At 47.9% G+C, this 15,339-nt stretch overlaps 7 protein-coding genes across 8 annotated transcripts; 3 read left to right on the plus strand and 4 right to left on the minus strand.

Moving 5' to 3' along the window:
• Positions 1-486: 486 nt before the first annotated feature.
• FOIG_09763 (uncharacterized protein) lies at positions 487-1,875 on the minus strand (the record flags this gene model as incomplete). The annotated part of the gene is made up of 1 exon (XM_031210048.1): positions 487-1,875. The coding sequence occupies one exon, from the start codon at positions 1,873-1,875 to the stop codon at positions 487-489; it is 1,389 nt and encodes a 462-aa protein (XP_031060299.1).
• A 355-nt stretch (positions 1,876-2,230) lies between these two features.
• FOIG_09764 (uncharacterized protein) lies at positions 2,231-3,522 on the minus strand. The gene is made up of 3 exons (XM_031210049.1): positions 2,763-3,522; positions 2,652-2,714; positions 2,231-2,601 (listed from the first exon to the last, which is right to left on the minus strand). Exons 1-3 carry the CDS (start codon positions 3,447-3,449, stop codon positions 2,419-2,421), a joined length of 933 nt encoding a protein of 310 aa, XP_031060300.1. The 5' UTR covers positions 3,450-3,522; the 3' UTR covers positions 2,231-2,418.
• FOIG_09765 (uncharacterized protein) lies at positions 3,510-8,102 on the plus strand. The gene has a single exon (XM_031210050.1). It carries the CDS (start codon positions 3,928-3,930, stop codon positions 7,954-7,956), a length of 4,029 nt encoding a protein of 1,342 aa, XP_031060301.1. The 5' UTR covers positions 3,510-3,927; the 3' UTR covers positions 7,957-8,102.
• A 306-nt stretch (positions 8,103-8,408) lies between these two features.
• Positions 8,409-9,442, plus strand: FOIG_09766 (uncharacterized protein; the record flags this gene model as incomplete). The annotated part of the gene is made up of 2 exons (XM_031210051.1): positions 8,409-8,501; positions 8,945-9,442. The coding sequence occupies 2 exons, from the start codon at positions 8,409-8,411 to the stop codon at positions 9,440-9,442; spliced, it is 591 nt and encodes a 196-aa protein (XP_031060302.1).
• A 321-nt stretch (positions 9,443-9,763) lies between these two features.
• On the minus strand, positions 9,764-10,774 carry FOIG_09767 (uncharacterized protein). Its single transcript, XM_031210052.1, has 2 exons — positions 9,983-10,774; positions 9,764-9,931 (listed from the first exon to the last, which is right to left on the minus strand). The coding sequence occupies exons 1-2, from the start codon at positions 10,735-10,737 to the stop codon at positions 9,859-9,861; spliced, it is 828 nt and encodes a 275-aa protein (XP_031060303.1). The 5' UTR covers positions 10,738-10,774; the 3' UTR covers positions 9,764-9,858.
• Positions 10,775-11,976: 1,202 nt separating this feature from the next.
• Positions 11,977-12,951, minus strand: FOIG_09768 (uncharacterized protein; the record flags this gene model as incomplete). The annotated part of the gene is made up of 3 exons (XM_031210053.1): positions 11,977-12,244; positions 12,298-12,651; positions 12,699-12,951. 3 exons carry the CDS (start codon positions 12,949-12,951, stop codon positions 12,057-12,059), a joined length of 795 nt encoding a protein of 264 aa, XP_031060304.1. The 3' UTR covers positions 11,977-12,056.
• A 1,021-nt stretch (positions 12,952-13,972) lies between these two features.
• Positions 13,973-15,220, plus strand: FOIG_09769 (uncharacterized protein; the record flags this gene model as incomplete). Of its 2 annotated transcripts, XM_031210055.1 has the most annotated exons (4): positions 13,973-14,181; positions 14,230-14,301; positions 14,347-14,443; positions 14,468-15,220. In XM_031210055.1, the coding sequence occupies exons 1-4, from the start codon at positions 14,089-14,091 to the stop codon at positions 15,076-15,078; spliced, it is 873 nt and encodes a 290-aa protein (XP_031060306.1). In that variant the 5' UTR covers positions 13,973-14,088. The 2 variants fall into 2 exon arrangements, with proteins under 2 accessions (XP_031060306.1, XP_031060305.1); XM_031210054.1 differs by having other exon boundaries at positions 14,042-14,181; positions 14,347-15,078.
• Between the last annotated feature and the right edge of the window lie 119 nt (positions 15,221-15,339).

Consider the following 15,339-nt stretch of genomic DNA (forward strand, 5'->3'; position numbering starts at 1 on the left):
TAAGCTGTGTTTTTTATTGCTGATTGGCTGGACCTTGATCGACATGTTGCCTGCCAAGCCTCCCGTTCGGCACTTACATCCGTGAACTCAATCTCACATAAGACGGAGAGCTAATCTTACCTAAGTCGGGAGAGGCGCTCGAGATCGGCCAAGTGGACCCCGTCGCTCATTCAGTCAGTCTGGTTCTGTGACATGGGCTGAATGGAGTGAAATGCACATTGAAGGGGCACATATCATCCGTGTCACTGATGATGAACAGTTCAGGGCATGCCAGGTCAACCCTCTCAGAGTAAGGTCGTCAGTTCTTACGACCAGTAACATAAGAACCTTGCTAATCGACTAGACTCGTCAGCCTCGTATAAAACCTCCTTCCTCTTTTCTCCGTGTATGGACATATTGAACCAATGTTGAGCTAGCTGTTACAGAGGTCGCCGTGTTCTGCATCCCTCGGTTCGTGCTCTACGAGTGACAGGCAAGAAAAAAACCTCACGAATGTACCTCTACATCTCTTGTGATCATCTTCTCCTCACATCCTCCCTCATCAATGAACATCTCCCGAAGCCTTTTCTTCGAAATGCGAGGGAAATAGTACACTTGCCTCCCGAGGCCCCTCGTCAACTTCTCAATCTCACCCGCGATCTTACCAAATTCTTCGCGTTTATGGCCCGCATGAACACCGTAGTTCATATGCTCCTTCCACAGCGGATCATCCCTTCTAATACAAGTCCCGACATCTTTCCACGATGTCATGACAATATAATTCGCGCACGAGCTTTCTGATCGGATGATGTTGACGGCGTAGTCAGTTGAACAACCGCCACAAGACCATATGCGACCTTCGAGGGCGCTGTCAAGCCTTGCCCTTGCTTGACAGTTCACCCAGCAATCTCCCTTGTGAGCCCATAGACACTCTTGTAGTTCTTCGCCGGGAAGGTCAAACTCTTGTAATGATGAATGGCGGAATGACCATTGTCCTTGGTGCCATCCAAACTGCTCGTCTGGGCGAGTGATGAACGGATAAATATCAGCCCACCTAGCATGCCCACAGATCGTACCGAGTTCGGAGGTCTCCTGAAGAACCCGGTGTAGAGTTCCAGTACCCTGAATGATCTTATTCGCCTCGCGGCCCGCATCTCGTCCGGGAAACAGTATCCTCTGTGACTTTATGAGGACGTGCCCCTGATGGGAGAAATGTACAGTCTGCTGTAGCCGTATAACTAGTTCTTCCTCATCATTGACATACGGTGCCACAAACTGTACACTTGGCTCGCCTGGAAGTAGCGCATTTGGCGTGAAATGGTGAGACCTCGATATAGCCGCCATGACATCGAAATGAATCTCCCTCGAAAGATACGGAGATATGGACAATCGCTGAAGATGTGAAGCGCCATTACGGATACAGGCTCGCTGGCCTTCTTTTTCAGTGAATGTTCGGCGGCTCTTGCGAGGCTCATGAAATTTCTGGCAAATCTCGCAGAGGATTTCAGAAGGCCACATGTTGCTTTGTTCAAGCCGTTTAAGAAGTTTCCAACGATCGAATCCGTTAAGCTTTGTGGCGTTGCCGAAAAGCCCATGAAGCCAACTTGATGTGAAGGCAAGGCTTGCGCGGTCGATTGGGGTGAGGAGAGTAGCGATTTGAATCAAAAGCTCTGTAGGGAGGCTTTGAAGGGTTTTCAGTGGTGATGACTTTGGTTTGGTCATGATTAGCATATCAATGACAGCGACTGGTATCTTTGCGGGGCGAACTCTCTTCTTGCTGCTTTCTGAGCCATGACCGCTCTGGACCGGTTTTGGTATCAGCATCTGGCTTGGGGGGATAGACTTTCCATGTGGCTTGCGGACAGTCAGGCTTTTCAGCTTGTCGAGAAGATCCATTATGGTTATTCGGTTGATCCAACGAGATCACCATAAAGCAGAGTGGTTATGGAGATTGTGGAGGGCGGCCTCCTGTATAATGAAATGTAGCAAGATTTGTGAAACATGGATAATGAAAAGGAAAAGAAAACTTGAGACGTAGGTCTTAGTTCGTAGTCCCTTATATGAAAGAAATAAATCATCTTAGTGATAAGAAAAGAAATACTTTAGTTGTATTACAAAAGTCAAAAGTTAAACATGTTCTAGCGCAAAGGCTCAAGGCAAAACACCCAATCCTTAACGTTCAAGCGTATTTGTTCACGAAAGTATATATCCCCATCACAGTGTTATATGAGGCACAGTGCTCTACTAGTGGCTCTGGTTTGATGTATAAGTTTCGCTTAAAAGTCAGGACTTGACAGCATGAGCTGTATTACTGCACTCCTGGCCTCTTCAAAACTTACAATTATGATGGGTTCAGAAGTCAAAGTATAAGGACACTTTCCGCTTGGTGTTAAATAATTACTTAGTAACCTTTGACATTCAATCATCACACAGCAATGTTTACTCCCACGCGTCTTCCTCATCGTCGTCCTGGTGCACTGTATCTTGTTCCTCCTTCTCAGTTTGGTCTTCATACCGTACTTCAAAAGTCCCATTGCCCAAGTCGTCCTCAAATATTGTCAGAGATGCGGGCGTTGTTGGACCCTCTCCTCGAAATTGTCTGGGGGTCTTCTTCTCTGTCAACTGCAATTATTTAGCTTCCATGCATTTCACGGTTCAGCTTGGTGACTCACTCCGCGAATGGGAACCCATGTGAATCTGATGCCATGGAAGAAGACAACATGGCCTTTGTCGTTCTGTACCTGTTAATTAAGCAATCAGCAGAGAGGGAAATAAGAACTTACATCATCACTCTGAGTGCTTATCCATCCTTCTGCACTCCCTCCGTGCAGGTAACTTCCCTTTGGAGCCACTTCGCCAAACTCAAGGGCCGTCGTGCTGAACCCAACATCAACGCTTTTGTCTTTGGAGTTCCAGCAATTGACCGATGCATTCTCTGCTGTCCACGTAGAACTGATAATCCACAAGCCGTTTTCTCTGACCTCGGGATATGTTTTCACTATGCTCTTCGCGTTTTGCTTCATCCACTGAAGGAGAGGCTCTTTATGATAATACCGCTCATGGACAACAGGACCACTGGTCAGAAGAACTGCTCCATGATTTTTATCTGCCTGGAATCGGAAGCAGGCAGAAACTTCGAAGGGCAGTGCAGCTGCAGCCAGCATAGGTATGGCCCCAAGGCCGACACTCAGATCAATAGCGTGACCTCTTGTCTCGTTGCCCAGCTTTGGTCCCCACATTTGTTTCTGAGACGGCGCTCGCTTCAATGTTGTGCCGTCGATGGATGACAAACCCGGTGGCAAGCTTGACGAAGATGCGAGGTCTCCGATAGGATTCCAGGCCCCAGTCGAGTCAAAGTATCCGATGAATCCGGGCTGAAACTGACTCGAGGGAATTGGTAGGTACAACGCCGTGCCGAAAGGATGCGCTCGCATGAGCTCGGCATACTTGAGATCTAAAGCCTTGCCCATTATTGTTAGTTATTTGGAAGACTTTGTTATGTGATGGGGGGGTAGTAAGTCAGTTCTTATCTTGGGTAAACGCAAGGCAGCACAAATACCTCGTATCTCAACCCGATTTAGCCGAGGTGGCGCTAATAGTGTGCCAATATTTATGCGCGCAATGTCACATTGCGCTTCAGCTTGTGATACTGTACCCTATCAGCTGGTCTGATTGCACAATTGTCTCGGCCGTTCGATAATCGATGAAAAATAAACTCGTCTACCACGCCTTTAAATTGCCCGCAAATTGTCCTAACATCGTTTCAATCTTTATGTCACCTGGAACCAATGTTTCAAATTTCTTACATACATTAGTATGAAAACCCCGCATCAGAGTCCAGTGATCATATGTCTTGTTACTGATCCTTAGTGCTTGCGCAAGTCATCTTTCCCCTCTTTTCCTGTCACTAAATGATTGCTCAAGTGCCGGCTTCTCACAACATTCACCATGGCATCAGATCTCACAAGTCAGCTTGAACATGCGGCAACATTGATTGCATCTCAAGAGCAAGATGAAGAGCTCATTCCTGACGGTCAGTTCTGCCGTAGTAAAGATTTTCTAAAGGACGTGGATCCGGAAACATGCAAGTATATTTATGCTGTCATGCTTTCAGATCGCTCTGGGAGAGCAAGGCGATTCTCTATGGCAAGTGAAGAAGTCTTAATGACGAGAGGCGTCGGCAACAATACGTCTGGCTTGAAGGATGCCGCTATTTTGGGCGCTCTGGCTGTTTTCAACGTTCTCAAAAGCGAGCCTATGAGAGGGGTCGTTGTCAGCATGTTTGGAAGAGTTCTGCGGAGACAATGGGAGGTTGCAGCTCCAGATAATGAGTCTGAAGCTCTGGATCGGGCAGTGGAATATCTCAGAAAGGCTGTTGAATTTGGACCGCGGGATCATTCAAACCGAGCATTGCATCTGGATGACCTCGGCGATATTCTGACACAAAGGTACAAGGCAACACACGAAGACGTCGACTTTGAGGATGCGACTGCGGCTTTCCATGAAGCGTTGGCAACTGATTTCCCAGGGAAGCCGATTTTCTATCTTGGTTTGGCAAAGCTACAACAGGAGAGGGCCTTATATGAGAAGGAAAAGCAGGAAAGCTTATTTGGTGAAAGTATGGCTACTCTCCAGCTAGCTGAGGATTCTGTCCCAAACCAGTTCGACTCAACGCCTTTCAGATACACCATTGCAGATATCCATCGTGCTCGCGCCGCGTGTTTCGTTCACTTATACGACCTGAACCAGGATATCGAGAACCTCAGAAAGGCTAAAGCTTCTCTCAACAGAGGCCTCGCAGTTTCTGAAGAGAAGCGTTCGAAAGATCGTTTTAATTGTCTCATCAACCTGGCGTCGCTACAGCAGAAGCTGAATGAAGAAGAGAATGCCAGAGACCCTTCTGCAGAAATCGGCTACCTGAGACAGGCGCTTCGGGTTCATCCAAACTCGACAGATGCACTGGAAGAGTTGGCGAATGCACTGGGTGAGAGGGCTGAACAGAACAATCACCGAGAAACGCAAATCGAAGCAGACAAGCTTGTCGAGCGGATGAATGAGCTACAGATCATCGACCAGTCACCAAAACCACCAGCACGACTCATCAGAGAAGCGGGTGCTCATGAAGAGCAATTCAGCAAAACTGGACTGCTCTCAGAAATCGACCAGACTGTTAAGTGCTTACAAGACGCCCTCGACCATCCAGATTTACAAGGTCACCAACAGATCAACTGTTACCAACAACTCGCTATAGCACTTCTCCTCAGGTTCGAAGCTAATGGAGACAAAGATGATTTACGTAACGCATGTCAGGCAAATCTCGATGTCTTGCCTTTTCTCAACGACCTCGAAGACCCTATGAAAGCTCGATGTTTGAGAGCTTCTGGGAGGGCTGCTTTTGTGTCAGCTCAGATTCCGGGGCAAGAGCAATTCATCGATGGTGCTTTAACGGCACTTGTTGCAGCGAAAGAATTAGCGTCACGAACAGATCCCTTTTATCTTACTGTTACGAATGACATCGGCAACGCTTACATCGTCAAATGCCAATGTACCGGCGATGTCAAGTATCTTTCACAGGCCACTGAAGCATATCAGGACGGCCTTGACGTCTCAAAAGAGCAGGGATCTTCTGCTGGTACTATGAACATTATGCTGACGCATGGCCTCGGAAACACAGCCATGTATCAGTTCAAGTTCTCAGGGAGGTTGGAAGATATCAACACAGCCATCAAGTCTTTTGAGAAGTGTCTCGAAGCAACTGGGCCTACTGAGGTTCGAGCTGGGTCGAGGACAAGAAGCCTCAGTCACGCCCTTCAGCTCAGATACGACGATACCGAGGATGTCAGAGATGTCATCAGAGCTGGTCAGATGGTTGAGGAGGTTCTGGGCAGGAATCTCAACCTCCCACCGGTCGAAATCTCGGCATTGCATAATATGCTGGGAACAGCATATCTTCGCCAATACCACCGAGAAGAAGATCTAAGTTTTCTTGCTCAAGCTGAGAATAACTTCAACAAGGCTCTCTCTTGTGGATGCATGGATAAGTTTTACTTATTCTCAGCGCGGGTTAATTTGACGCGTGCGTTGCAGTACAGAGCTAAGAAGACACTCAGCCTGCGAGACCTTCGTGATGCGCTCGTGAACTTCCAAGAGTGCATCTCGATGGGTGGTATGGACGACATTAACCGTGGAGGCCTGCTCATCAATCAAGCCGAACTACTCATCGCAATCTATACTGTCAGTCCCGCTCCATTGAGCACCGTCGCTGCAAACGCATACTTGATCATGACGGCTCAATTCGCATCGGCACCAGGTATCGCTCGTCATGCGCTCGCGTGGATGAAAGTCTATGCATCTATGTTTGCGCATCTGGTGGCAAAGGACTCGACAGCTGCAAGAAACTACATCCGAGAAGCAGCTGAGGATCTCCCTTTTGCGGTATATGCTTGTACCACGCGGGCTGATCAGTTACGACAAGCGAAGAAGTTTCAAGCCGTGCCGACACTTGCTCTTTGCTTTTCGATTGCCGCTGGAGATCCAGTGTTCGAAGCACTTCAACTATATGAGAGAAGTCGATGTGTCTTGTGGGAGGAGATTCTCAACAAGGGCGTGGATTCTGGCCTGGACCAGCTGAAGGAGAAGTTCCCAGATTTGGCAAGTCGGTTCATCGAAGCGAGGAACTCCGAGAAGGTCAGGGGCCAACGCGCGGCACGCTTCGATCTTGATAAGAGGTTTTTGCAGAGTCAGGCTGCTTTCAACAAGTCGACTTCGTTTCAGGAACTGATAGCCGAGATCCGAGCAAAGGATGGGTTCCGGGATTTTCTCAGGCTTCCACGCGAGGACTCGCACTTCTATGAACTTGCTGAGTCTGGTCCAATCGTCATTGTCGAAACGGAACCTCTGAGTGGGGGCTACGCTCTCATCATTACTACCACTGACATCCGGAAAATCTCACTTCCCAAATTCACTGTCGATGACATCAGGGAGCACAAGCAACTCTTTCGCGAAGCCATTGATATGTCGAATGACGGAGATGGTCAGCGTGGGGATCTTCTACATTATCTACTCACATGGCTCTGGGAAGTTGTAGCAGAACCGATTCTACTCAGCCTGGGGTACGATGGGGCTCCTAAAGACGGAATTTTGCCGAGAGTCTGGTGGTTGACGACGAGCAGCATTAATGCTTGGCCCATTCATGCGGCTGGAGATCATCGACGTGCGGTAGAGACGGGAGAGCGTTGCACGGTGCTCGATCGATGCGTTCCATCCTATACAAATACCCTTCGAGGATTATCATTTGTGAGAGATCGTGAGAAAGAGATCATGCAAAATGGTGGACATCAGAAAGCGATGCTGGTTAAGATGGAGACCACAGATCACCTTGCGCCACTGCAACATGCCTCAAGCGAGATCGACACTATTGACACAATTCTCACTCGCGGAGGATACGACGCCGTAATCCATGACCGCCCAGTCCGAAAAGAGGCACTCATGGGCCTATTAAACTCACAGGTCGCCCACTTCGCCTGCCACGGCGAAGTGGACAACTTAAACCCAGCGCGCAGTGGTCTCCTCCTTCGAGACTGGTACACCCAAGATGCAAATGGCGAAATCATGAGAGGAAACGTCCTCGACGTTCAAAGCATGATGTCAGCGCCAAAGAAGCTAAACTGCTCTCTCATCTATGTATCAGCATGTGAGACGGCTATCACAGGTGACCCAATGCTCCCTCAGGAATCAATCCATCTTGCCGCCGGGTTTCAAATGGCTGGTGTACCCTGTGTAGTGGCTAGTTTGTGGAAAGCCGAGGATGAAACTTGCGGTCTTGTCTCCAAGGTCTTTTATGGTGATTTACTGAAAGAAGGTCCAGGTGTTACAGGAGATCGGTCTGCGAGGGCGTTGAGACTAGCTGTTCTGGAACAGCGACAAGCTGGGATTGATCCGAGATTCTGGGCAACTTGGGTTCATTATGGTCCTTGAACGTTATCTTGAGTAGAATCTGATTGGTATCTGATACATCAGCTATCAGGTTAACCAACTCAAAATAGCACTTTCAAAAACATACGTCAGGCAGCATGCCAACTTACCCACATAACAGCCCAAGATAAGCTGAAACCTCATCACATACCTAAGTTTAAACTAATTTTTTAATTTTCATCACATCTTGGACGAATAAGTGATCGTGATCCTTCTTCATCATTGCGCTGCTCTAGGTAATCGAGAACTTTCATTATTTCCAAAATTACCAGGCTAGGAGACAAGATTGAACCAAGGAGGTCACTCAAGTAGAGTTTTTGAGAGACTGAAAAGCTTGTAATTCACGTATCTAGGGCTGAAGACCCTGCCCATACCACGTGTCGCTCATCAGGCCTCATATTGCACAGTTACCGCCTGTTTGTTCTTTGTCCATTCCCCCATTTACGTTACCAGCAATGCGCCGCTCAACAAGACGGTCATGTGGTTGGAACTTGGGATACCACGTGCGCAATCATCAACCTTTGCCTCTCGACAGCGCCAAAGGCAGCGTCAGTCTACAGCAGTCCCTGCTTCCCGGTCTACAGCAGCAACACCCCCTCTTCCTCCATCACCAACCACAATACCGGGTACAGCCACACCTTCACCCCCAGTCCTGCTCCTACTAGTGCTCTATCTCCTGCTTCACCTCCTGCTCCTGCTCTTCCTTCTGCTATAGCCTCAGCTCCAGCTCCGAATCGATCGCCAGTCACTACGGTCCTTGAATGTTATTCCGAGTTGAATCTGATTGAGGGCCAAGAAATATCGCGTGCCTTGCCCAGTGGTCCTTTAGAAAAGGTACCCCTAAGGCTATACTAGGTTGAGAGGGCTTTTCCCTAAGTTCTGATATCTTTATTTCAAACCTCTCATCCGTCACATCACACTCTGAGAGCTGTGGCCGCCTGTCCTTCTTTTTATTTTTATTTTATCAGATCACCAGCAATGCGCACTACAGCCCGACAGTGACGTGGTACCGCACGTGGTACCGCACGTGGTTTATCCCGTGCGCAGTCCTCAACTACCTCGTCGCGTCAGCGCCAGACACAGCGCGTGCCCCCAGCCCCTTTGCGAAGACCACAAGCACAAGCCTCAAACTCGATCACCATCACCATCACCATCAATCACCAGTACCATCCTCTCCTACCAACCAGATTCCCTTGTCGGGTTCACCACTCAACCTTGGTCCCTTGAAAGTTCGCAAGGTCAGGTCCTTGCAAGCCTCAATCAACTACTGCAAGAGTACCAGGCTGGGAAGACGACTCAAGCCAATATTTTACTTAAGATTGAGAAGGCCAATGGGCTCTGTAAGGATATTTCTCGGCCTGCGACTGTTGAGACCAGTCAGCAGGAGATCCTCGCTGCTGTGCGGGCTTTAAAGCCATCAGCAATGGATGAACGCGCCAACCAGGCAACTAATGGTATGATGAGCGCCAACTTGAAGAAAAATAGATAAATAATCAGAGTTCAGGGTTTACTACACTAAGCTTGGTCAAAGTAACTGGACTAAACCTATGATGAGTTTTAGAGTAACTATAGTAAACTTGCCTAAAGTTCCTCTAGTAATTGAGACTCAATCGTGTAAGCAGCCAATTAAATGAACTCGGGACTTGCCGACATTTGAGATGGCATTACGGCGACTACCGAAGGAACAGGGGTTTCACTATACCCGTACGGGGTATAATGCTCACAAAAACATGTGAAACGTTTCAGATCAACTCGTCTCTTCATATCTAATCTCATACTCGCGCCAGATAACACCAATACAGTCATTCCCATCAACTCGCAAACTCCACATCGCTCCCATGCAGAAATATGTACAAACATTTATATACATGTCATCTCATCTCATCTCATCTCATCGTTTCAAATCTACTTGCGGTAAGTGGTCCAAGCACTGTGCATGCGGGTCTTCTGGCCAGGGGTAAACTCCTCGTAGCAAACACTACAATAACTATTAGTGATTATATTAATCAACGTTTCGGGAATAACTTACTCATCGGAGTAGTCCATGAAGTTGTGGATGGGGTCATCACCAGCCTGGTTAGGGCAGCTATCCCGTCGAGCAGGGCATCCACTGGTCTGGCTAGCCTGAGCAGGGGTATCGCTAACCAGATCTCCACCAGTGCAACCGTCCTGGAAAGTATGGAAGAGGTTGAACCAATGACCGACCTCGTGAACGGCAGTTCCACCGAGGTTATAAGGAGCCATTGAACCTCCGGGGACAGTCTCAGCGACAATGACGCAACCGTCGCGGATGAAGGTCGAGGATCCAGTTGAGACATTAGGCTCAGGGAAGAAGCAGTATCCAAGAGCGTCAAGACCATCAAGCTTAGCAACATCAGTGAAGTACAAGTTGAGAGTCTTGTAATCACCCTGACGAAGCTGTCTCTTCATAGCAACCTCACCATTTCCAGCAGCCCAGTTAGAGTTGGTGGTGAAAGTGGTATCGATGAGGTTGAAGGTAACATCATGAGGACCGTAAGCGTCGTTCAAGGCCTTGAGCTGGGCTTGGAGCTTAGCCTTGGTGATGTACTTTGAGGAGGAAGAGGACACAACGTGGAAGTATGTGTCGACGGTGATGGAAGTAGCGGCGACTTTGGAGACGGACTCGATCTTCTTGAGGTTCTGAGCGTGATGGACTTGCTCGGGGGTAGGGTCTGCGATGGCGCAGCGAGGAGGAATGGCACGTCCGGCCAGACCAGCTAGGGCGTTGCCGAAGAAGAGAGCGAGAGCGAGCTTGGAAACCATTGTTGCGGTAATGAGGTGTGAAGAGACAGATGAAGATGAGGATATCGACTATAATCTATGCAACTACACTTCATATTTATAATGTTCTTCTGATGCTCTCAGCAGCGATATAGAGCGGGCATAATCTATCCATCTTACTATCTCATGGCGATCGTTTCCAATTATGCCATCTCTCCGTTCATCCAGATCAAAGGTCCATCCCATCACAGCATAACTCGCCATCCTTATCTATCCCAATTCCCCGTAAGAGCAACTACACAAGTTGTTCCGTTAATTTGACCTGCCATATTGACTCATGAGTGGACAGCTTGCCGCGGTGTCTATTCCGTACCTATGCTAGTGTTCGGAAATGGACCCCTGGACCTTCTGTTAAAGGAAATGGCCGCCGTGGAAATACGAGACAGCCGAACTTCGGACGCCAAGAGACCTTCCCGTCTTGGAAGGATCTTCTGCCGACGCACGGGCTTGATCTGGCGGGTCATCCCTGTAAGCTTAAAATGAAGCATTATGGTTAACTACCGGAGGTTGAGAACTTTTGCTAAGCTTATGTTAGTTGATCACATTATCTTGATAGATTGTGGAGGTGATGCTGGTGTTCAAGCCGATGCCGGCTTGGCGAGTCAATTGGGTCATCCCGGATGAAGGGATTATCTTGAGTGAAGAGTTGACTGTCTCAGGATGGTCGAGTCATTGGTGAGAAGTGTTAACTAATAGGATGACAATTTGTTCAGAGCTGAGAGGAAACCGTATAAGAAGAATAATGAAAAAGATAACAGGAATTCCAGAGAATAGATTTAGTATTATTAAACGTATATACTTAGTCTTTTCACGTCAGTAATAGTTCTTCACTATTTGCATTTACCTCTGTAGGGTAGTGTCGAAGATCTTATCGCGCTCCATCTTATCTTATCTCAACCGGATCCCAATTAGACGGCCCAATTAAAACGCATACCTGGCTAAGCTTGAATGAGCACTCTGCAGGGACTTTTTCATCTGACGTTATCGGCTTGCCTGCACACTCTCATTCTGTGAATAATTGGCAGCTGAGATACAAACTCCACGCATCATTTCAGCCAGTAAGAAGTTGTCATATGTAAGTCGAAAATTTGTCAAAACTCTTATCAATACCACTTCTGGTACACATAATGCTTGGTACAATTTATCACATGAAAAATGCCGACGTCATAAATCTGCTGCACTTAAAGACGTGCGCAGCCAAGTCCATAAGGGAATGAAGATCGAGGTTAATGGCTCATTATTTACCACCAGGGTTCTATAGTTGGCTTTACACTTCTATCTAAATGAGTTTCACGCTCTGTTCAATCCTCATCGCCAAATACAACAGCATGCTCAAACGCCCAGTCTCGAATGGCATCAAAGTTGCGACATGTATGTAGCGTGCTAAAATCAGGCCAGTGACCATCATAGCCATCGTAATACTTGAATGTGAAAACACCAGTGTCGCTCTGGCACATTATGTTGTTTCGCAGAATCTCGATGCAGTGATCTACAAATCAGGTTAGCATTGATCAAGCAACCGGCCGAAAAAGTCTGACTTACCAAGATGTCCTCTCAAGTCCTCAGGCTCAACCTCAATATCGCCACCCATCTTGGAGTAGTAATCCCTGTAGGTTTCTTGCCGAAGCAAGTTCAGACAGTGAAGCTGATGGAACACTTGAATTCCGACGCGATAGCCAGTATGGCCTGTCTTGGGATCCTTCACCTTGAGAGATTTGGGGTCAAGACCCAGCTTGTCAAGCTCAGCTTGTGAAATCATTTGATCACCGACGTCGTATGTAACATGGTTCCACGCTTTATCAACTTCGGGCCCATATCCGACAAACTCGGACATCTCGAGAGCTGGAGTAATATTGTATCGGACCGCATGGAAATCCGCAACGCTTTCTGCGGGAGCTATTCAATGTTAAATAGAGGTCAGAAAAGGGCCGCGACATACTTACAGTAAGGAAAGTTTGGCTGATTGCAAACACCACTTTGTAAAGGGCTGGCGCGAAGTAGTAATGAAAGGGCGAAGAACGCCAATGAGAAAGAGAGTAGAACACCGTGACATATCCATATCAAGATTGGATGTGCGCCTGGTTGTGAAATGAATGGCGAGATGTTGGTGTAGATGGGCAGAGGTGATAAAAGAGCGTTCTTCTCATGAGTTTGTTGCTCCTCATCTTCAGGAACTGGACGATACTTTGAACCCATTGTTGCTGCACGTATTGTAATGATTGACTGAACCTCGAAAAAGTCTAAGAAAATGACTGGCCTGCAGTGAGAGAATGAAAGTCAACCTCCAGGGCGATGAAAAAAATTAAATAAGTGCGACAAGTTTTGAAGCAATGATGTATATATCAATGCCCAGAAACCTGATTCTATAATTGGTCTTCTTTGACTTGGCGTTTGGGTCTCTACAGTGAGCGGATAATCGGCTCCCAATAACAACTCTTCAAACGCCAAGACGAAACGTGAAATGGTTCGTGCGACGACAGAATCCTACATCAAGTCATCCAGACCACCCACTTAAAACAATGTTCCAGCTTCACGGGTTTGACAGATCTCGAATCAGGAATAGTAAACCATTACTCACCGAGAATTATAGCCCTAGACAATATCTGTAACAGGGGTTAGTAATATTCTCAGGCAACGTGAGGCACTATACGTCGTAGCCGTCAGGGGTCGTGTCTTCTAGACCAATCAGGTGAAACCAGCGAAACTTGTTTGAGTTTTATTTCCGCCAATGGCGCGCCACCAACAACTTTGGCATGTCACTTCGCGTTTTCGCGTTTGGGCAAACAACGACCAGGGTCTTGGGTTTCGGCCGAGGCTGGAGTTTCATGATTGGCCGCTCTAACCGTCCCTACACCTTGACCCAAAGTTACCTAGTGGGAGGCCGACGAGGGTATCAAGGAGAAGAACCTTTTTCGTACACGGCGGTTATTCCGTTGTTGACTCAACAAAGCGGCAATGTCGGCATCATGTCCAACGAATCTTCAAACGCTATCGGTCTTGTCTTGGCGCTTGCGTTTGACGATTCTCTGAACTTGGGAGATCTAGGGGGAGATCTATTCTAAGACTCAAAGAATCTGGGGTTATCATCTCAAGTTAGACTCAACATACCCAATTCGAGCAGTATAAGAAGCTTGACATCTTCAGCTACGATCTTAATTCTTCAACCAACTCACATTTCCTTCTTCAATCATCTGAGCTTAGCTTTGCTTGACGCAAACGTTCTTCTCTTCTCATCAACTTTCAAGGCTAGTCCTACTTTTATTCTACATCACTCTCATTTTACCTGCCGGTCAGAAAACCACTTCTACACTTTTCCATCACTTCCAAGTCAAGATGTATTTCTCCAACGTTGTCGTCACTGTCCTCGCCGCTCAGGCTTTCTCTCAAGACAGCCGAGTTCCTCGCTCAAGCTTTGGACATGTTGCTGTAAGTTGCTCACCATGGTCATGATACTTTAAAGCTAACGTGAGCAAGGCTTTGATGGCTGCTGCAGCTCTCCCAGCAGACGCTCTCGCTCTCCCCATCTTCAGCGTTGAGAAACGAGAGGTTAGTCTTAATATCTACTAGTAGAACTTCATCTAACAAGCATAGCCTCATCACCAGGGCGGACAGAACAAGCAGAACAACCAGGCCCAAGGCCAAAACAACAACCAGGCCCAGGGCAACCAAAACAATAACCAGGCTCAAGGCAACCAGAACAACCAGGCTCAAGGCAACCAAAACAACAACCAGGCTCAGGGTCAGAACGCCAACAACAATGCTAACGCTGGCGCCAATGCCAACGCCAATGGATGCAACGCCAACAACAAGCGAGACGAGGAACTTGTAGCTCGTCACCACCAGGGCAACCAGGGAGGCAACGCCCAGGGTAATGCTAACGGCAACGCCAATGGTAACGCCAATGGTAACGCCAATGGTAACGGAGCTGCTGCCGCTGCCAATGACTGCAACAACAACAACAACGCCGCTGCCAACAACAACAATGCCGCTGCCAACAACGGCAACGCCAACGGCAATGCCAATGGCAACAACAACAAGCGTGATGAGGAACTAGTAGCCCGTCACCACCAAGGAGCAAAGAACAGGAACGGCAAGAACAACAAGCGGGAGGAGCTCTTTGCTCGTCACCATCAAGGAGCTCAAGGTGGCAACAAGGCCCAGGCCGCCGGCGCCAACCGCAATGGCCAGAACCGCAACAACGCTGCTGCCGCCGCCGCTAACGGGAACAACGCCGCCAATGCCAAGTGCAAGCGAGAGCTCGAGGCCCGTCACCACCAAGGAGCTCAGGGCAAGCAAAACGCTCAAGCCGCTGGTTGCAACTAAGAAGATAAAAACTCATCAAAGTCTCTTGTAGACTTGGACATATATTAGCAAGACATGTAATGGCTGGTGTGAAGGGGGAGAGATATGTCTTGGCTTGGAGTGATGGGGTGCTGGAAGTAATGGGCTGGCCCATGGATTCTGGTAATTAGAGTGCTAGTTAGAATAATAAGACTAGAGAGTTCGGTTCAACCTTGTTGCGAGACCGGTTGGTGAATCACCTAATGCCTGATCTAACGGTCCTCTAAGTCTCTACCAAATTTT

The sequence above is a fragment of the Fusarium odoratissimum genome (genome assembly GCF_000260195.1).
Source record: "Fusarium odoratissimum NRRL 54006 unplaced genomic scaffold supercont1.16, whole genome shotgun sequence".
Taxonomy (NCBI): domain Eukaryota; kingdom Fungi; phylum Ascomycota; class Sordariomycetes; order Hypocreales; family Nectriaceae; genus Fusarium; species Fusarium odoratissimum.

Bases quoted from the DNA above. Each gene is read 5' to 3' on its own strand.
- FOIG_09765 (XM_031210050.1), top strand. From the start codon at position 3,928: ATGGCATCAGATCTCACAAGTCAGCTTGAACATGCGGCAACATTGATT.
- FOIG_09767 (XM_031210052.1), bottom strand. From the start codon at position 10,737: ATGGTTTCCAAGCTCGCTCTCGCTCTCTTCTTCGGCAACGCCCTAGCT. The intron at 9,932-9,982 runs GTAAGTTATTCC...TAGTTATTGTAG, and splicing joins TTCATGGACTACTCCGATGA to TGTTTGCTACGAGGAGTTTA.
- FOIG_09764 (XM_031210049.1), bottom strand. From the start codon at position 3,449: ATGGGCAAGGCTTTAGATCTCAAGTATGCCGAGCTCATGCGAGCGCAT. The intron at 2,715-2,762 runs GTAAGTTCTTAT...TAACAGGTACAG, and splicing joins TAAGCACTCAGAGTGATGAT to AACGACAAAGGCCATGTTGT. The intron at 2,602-2,651 runs GTGAGTCACCAA...AAATAATTGCAG, and splicing joins CATGGGTTCCCATTCGCGGA to TTGACAGAGAAGAAGACCCC.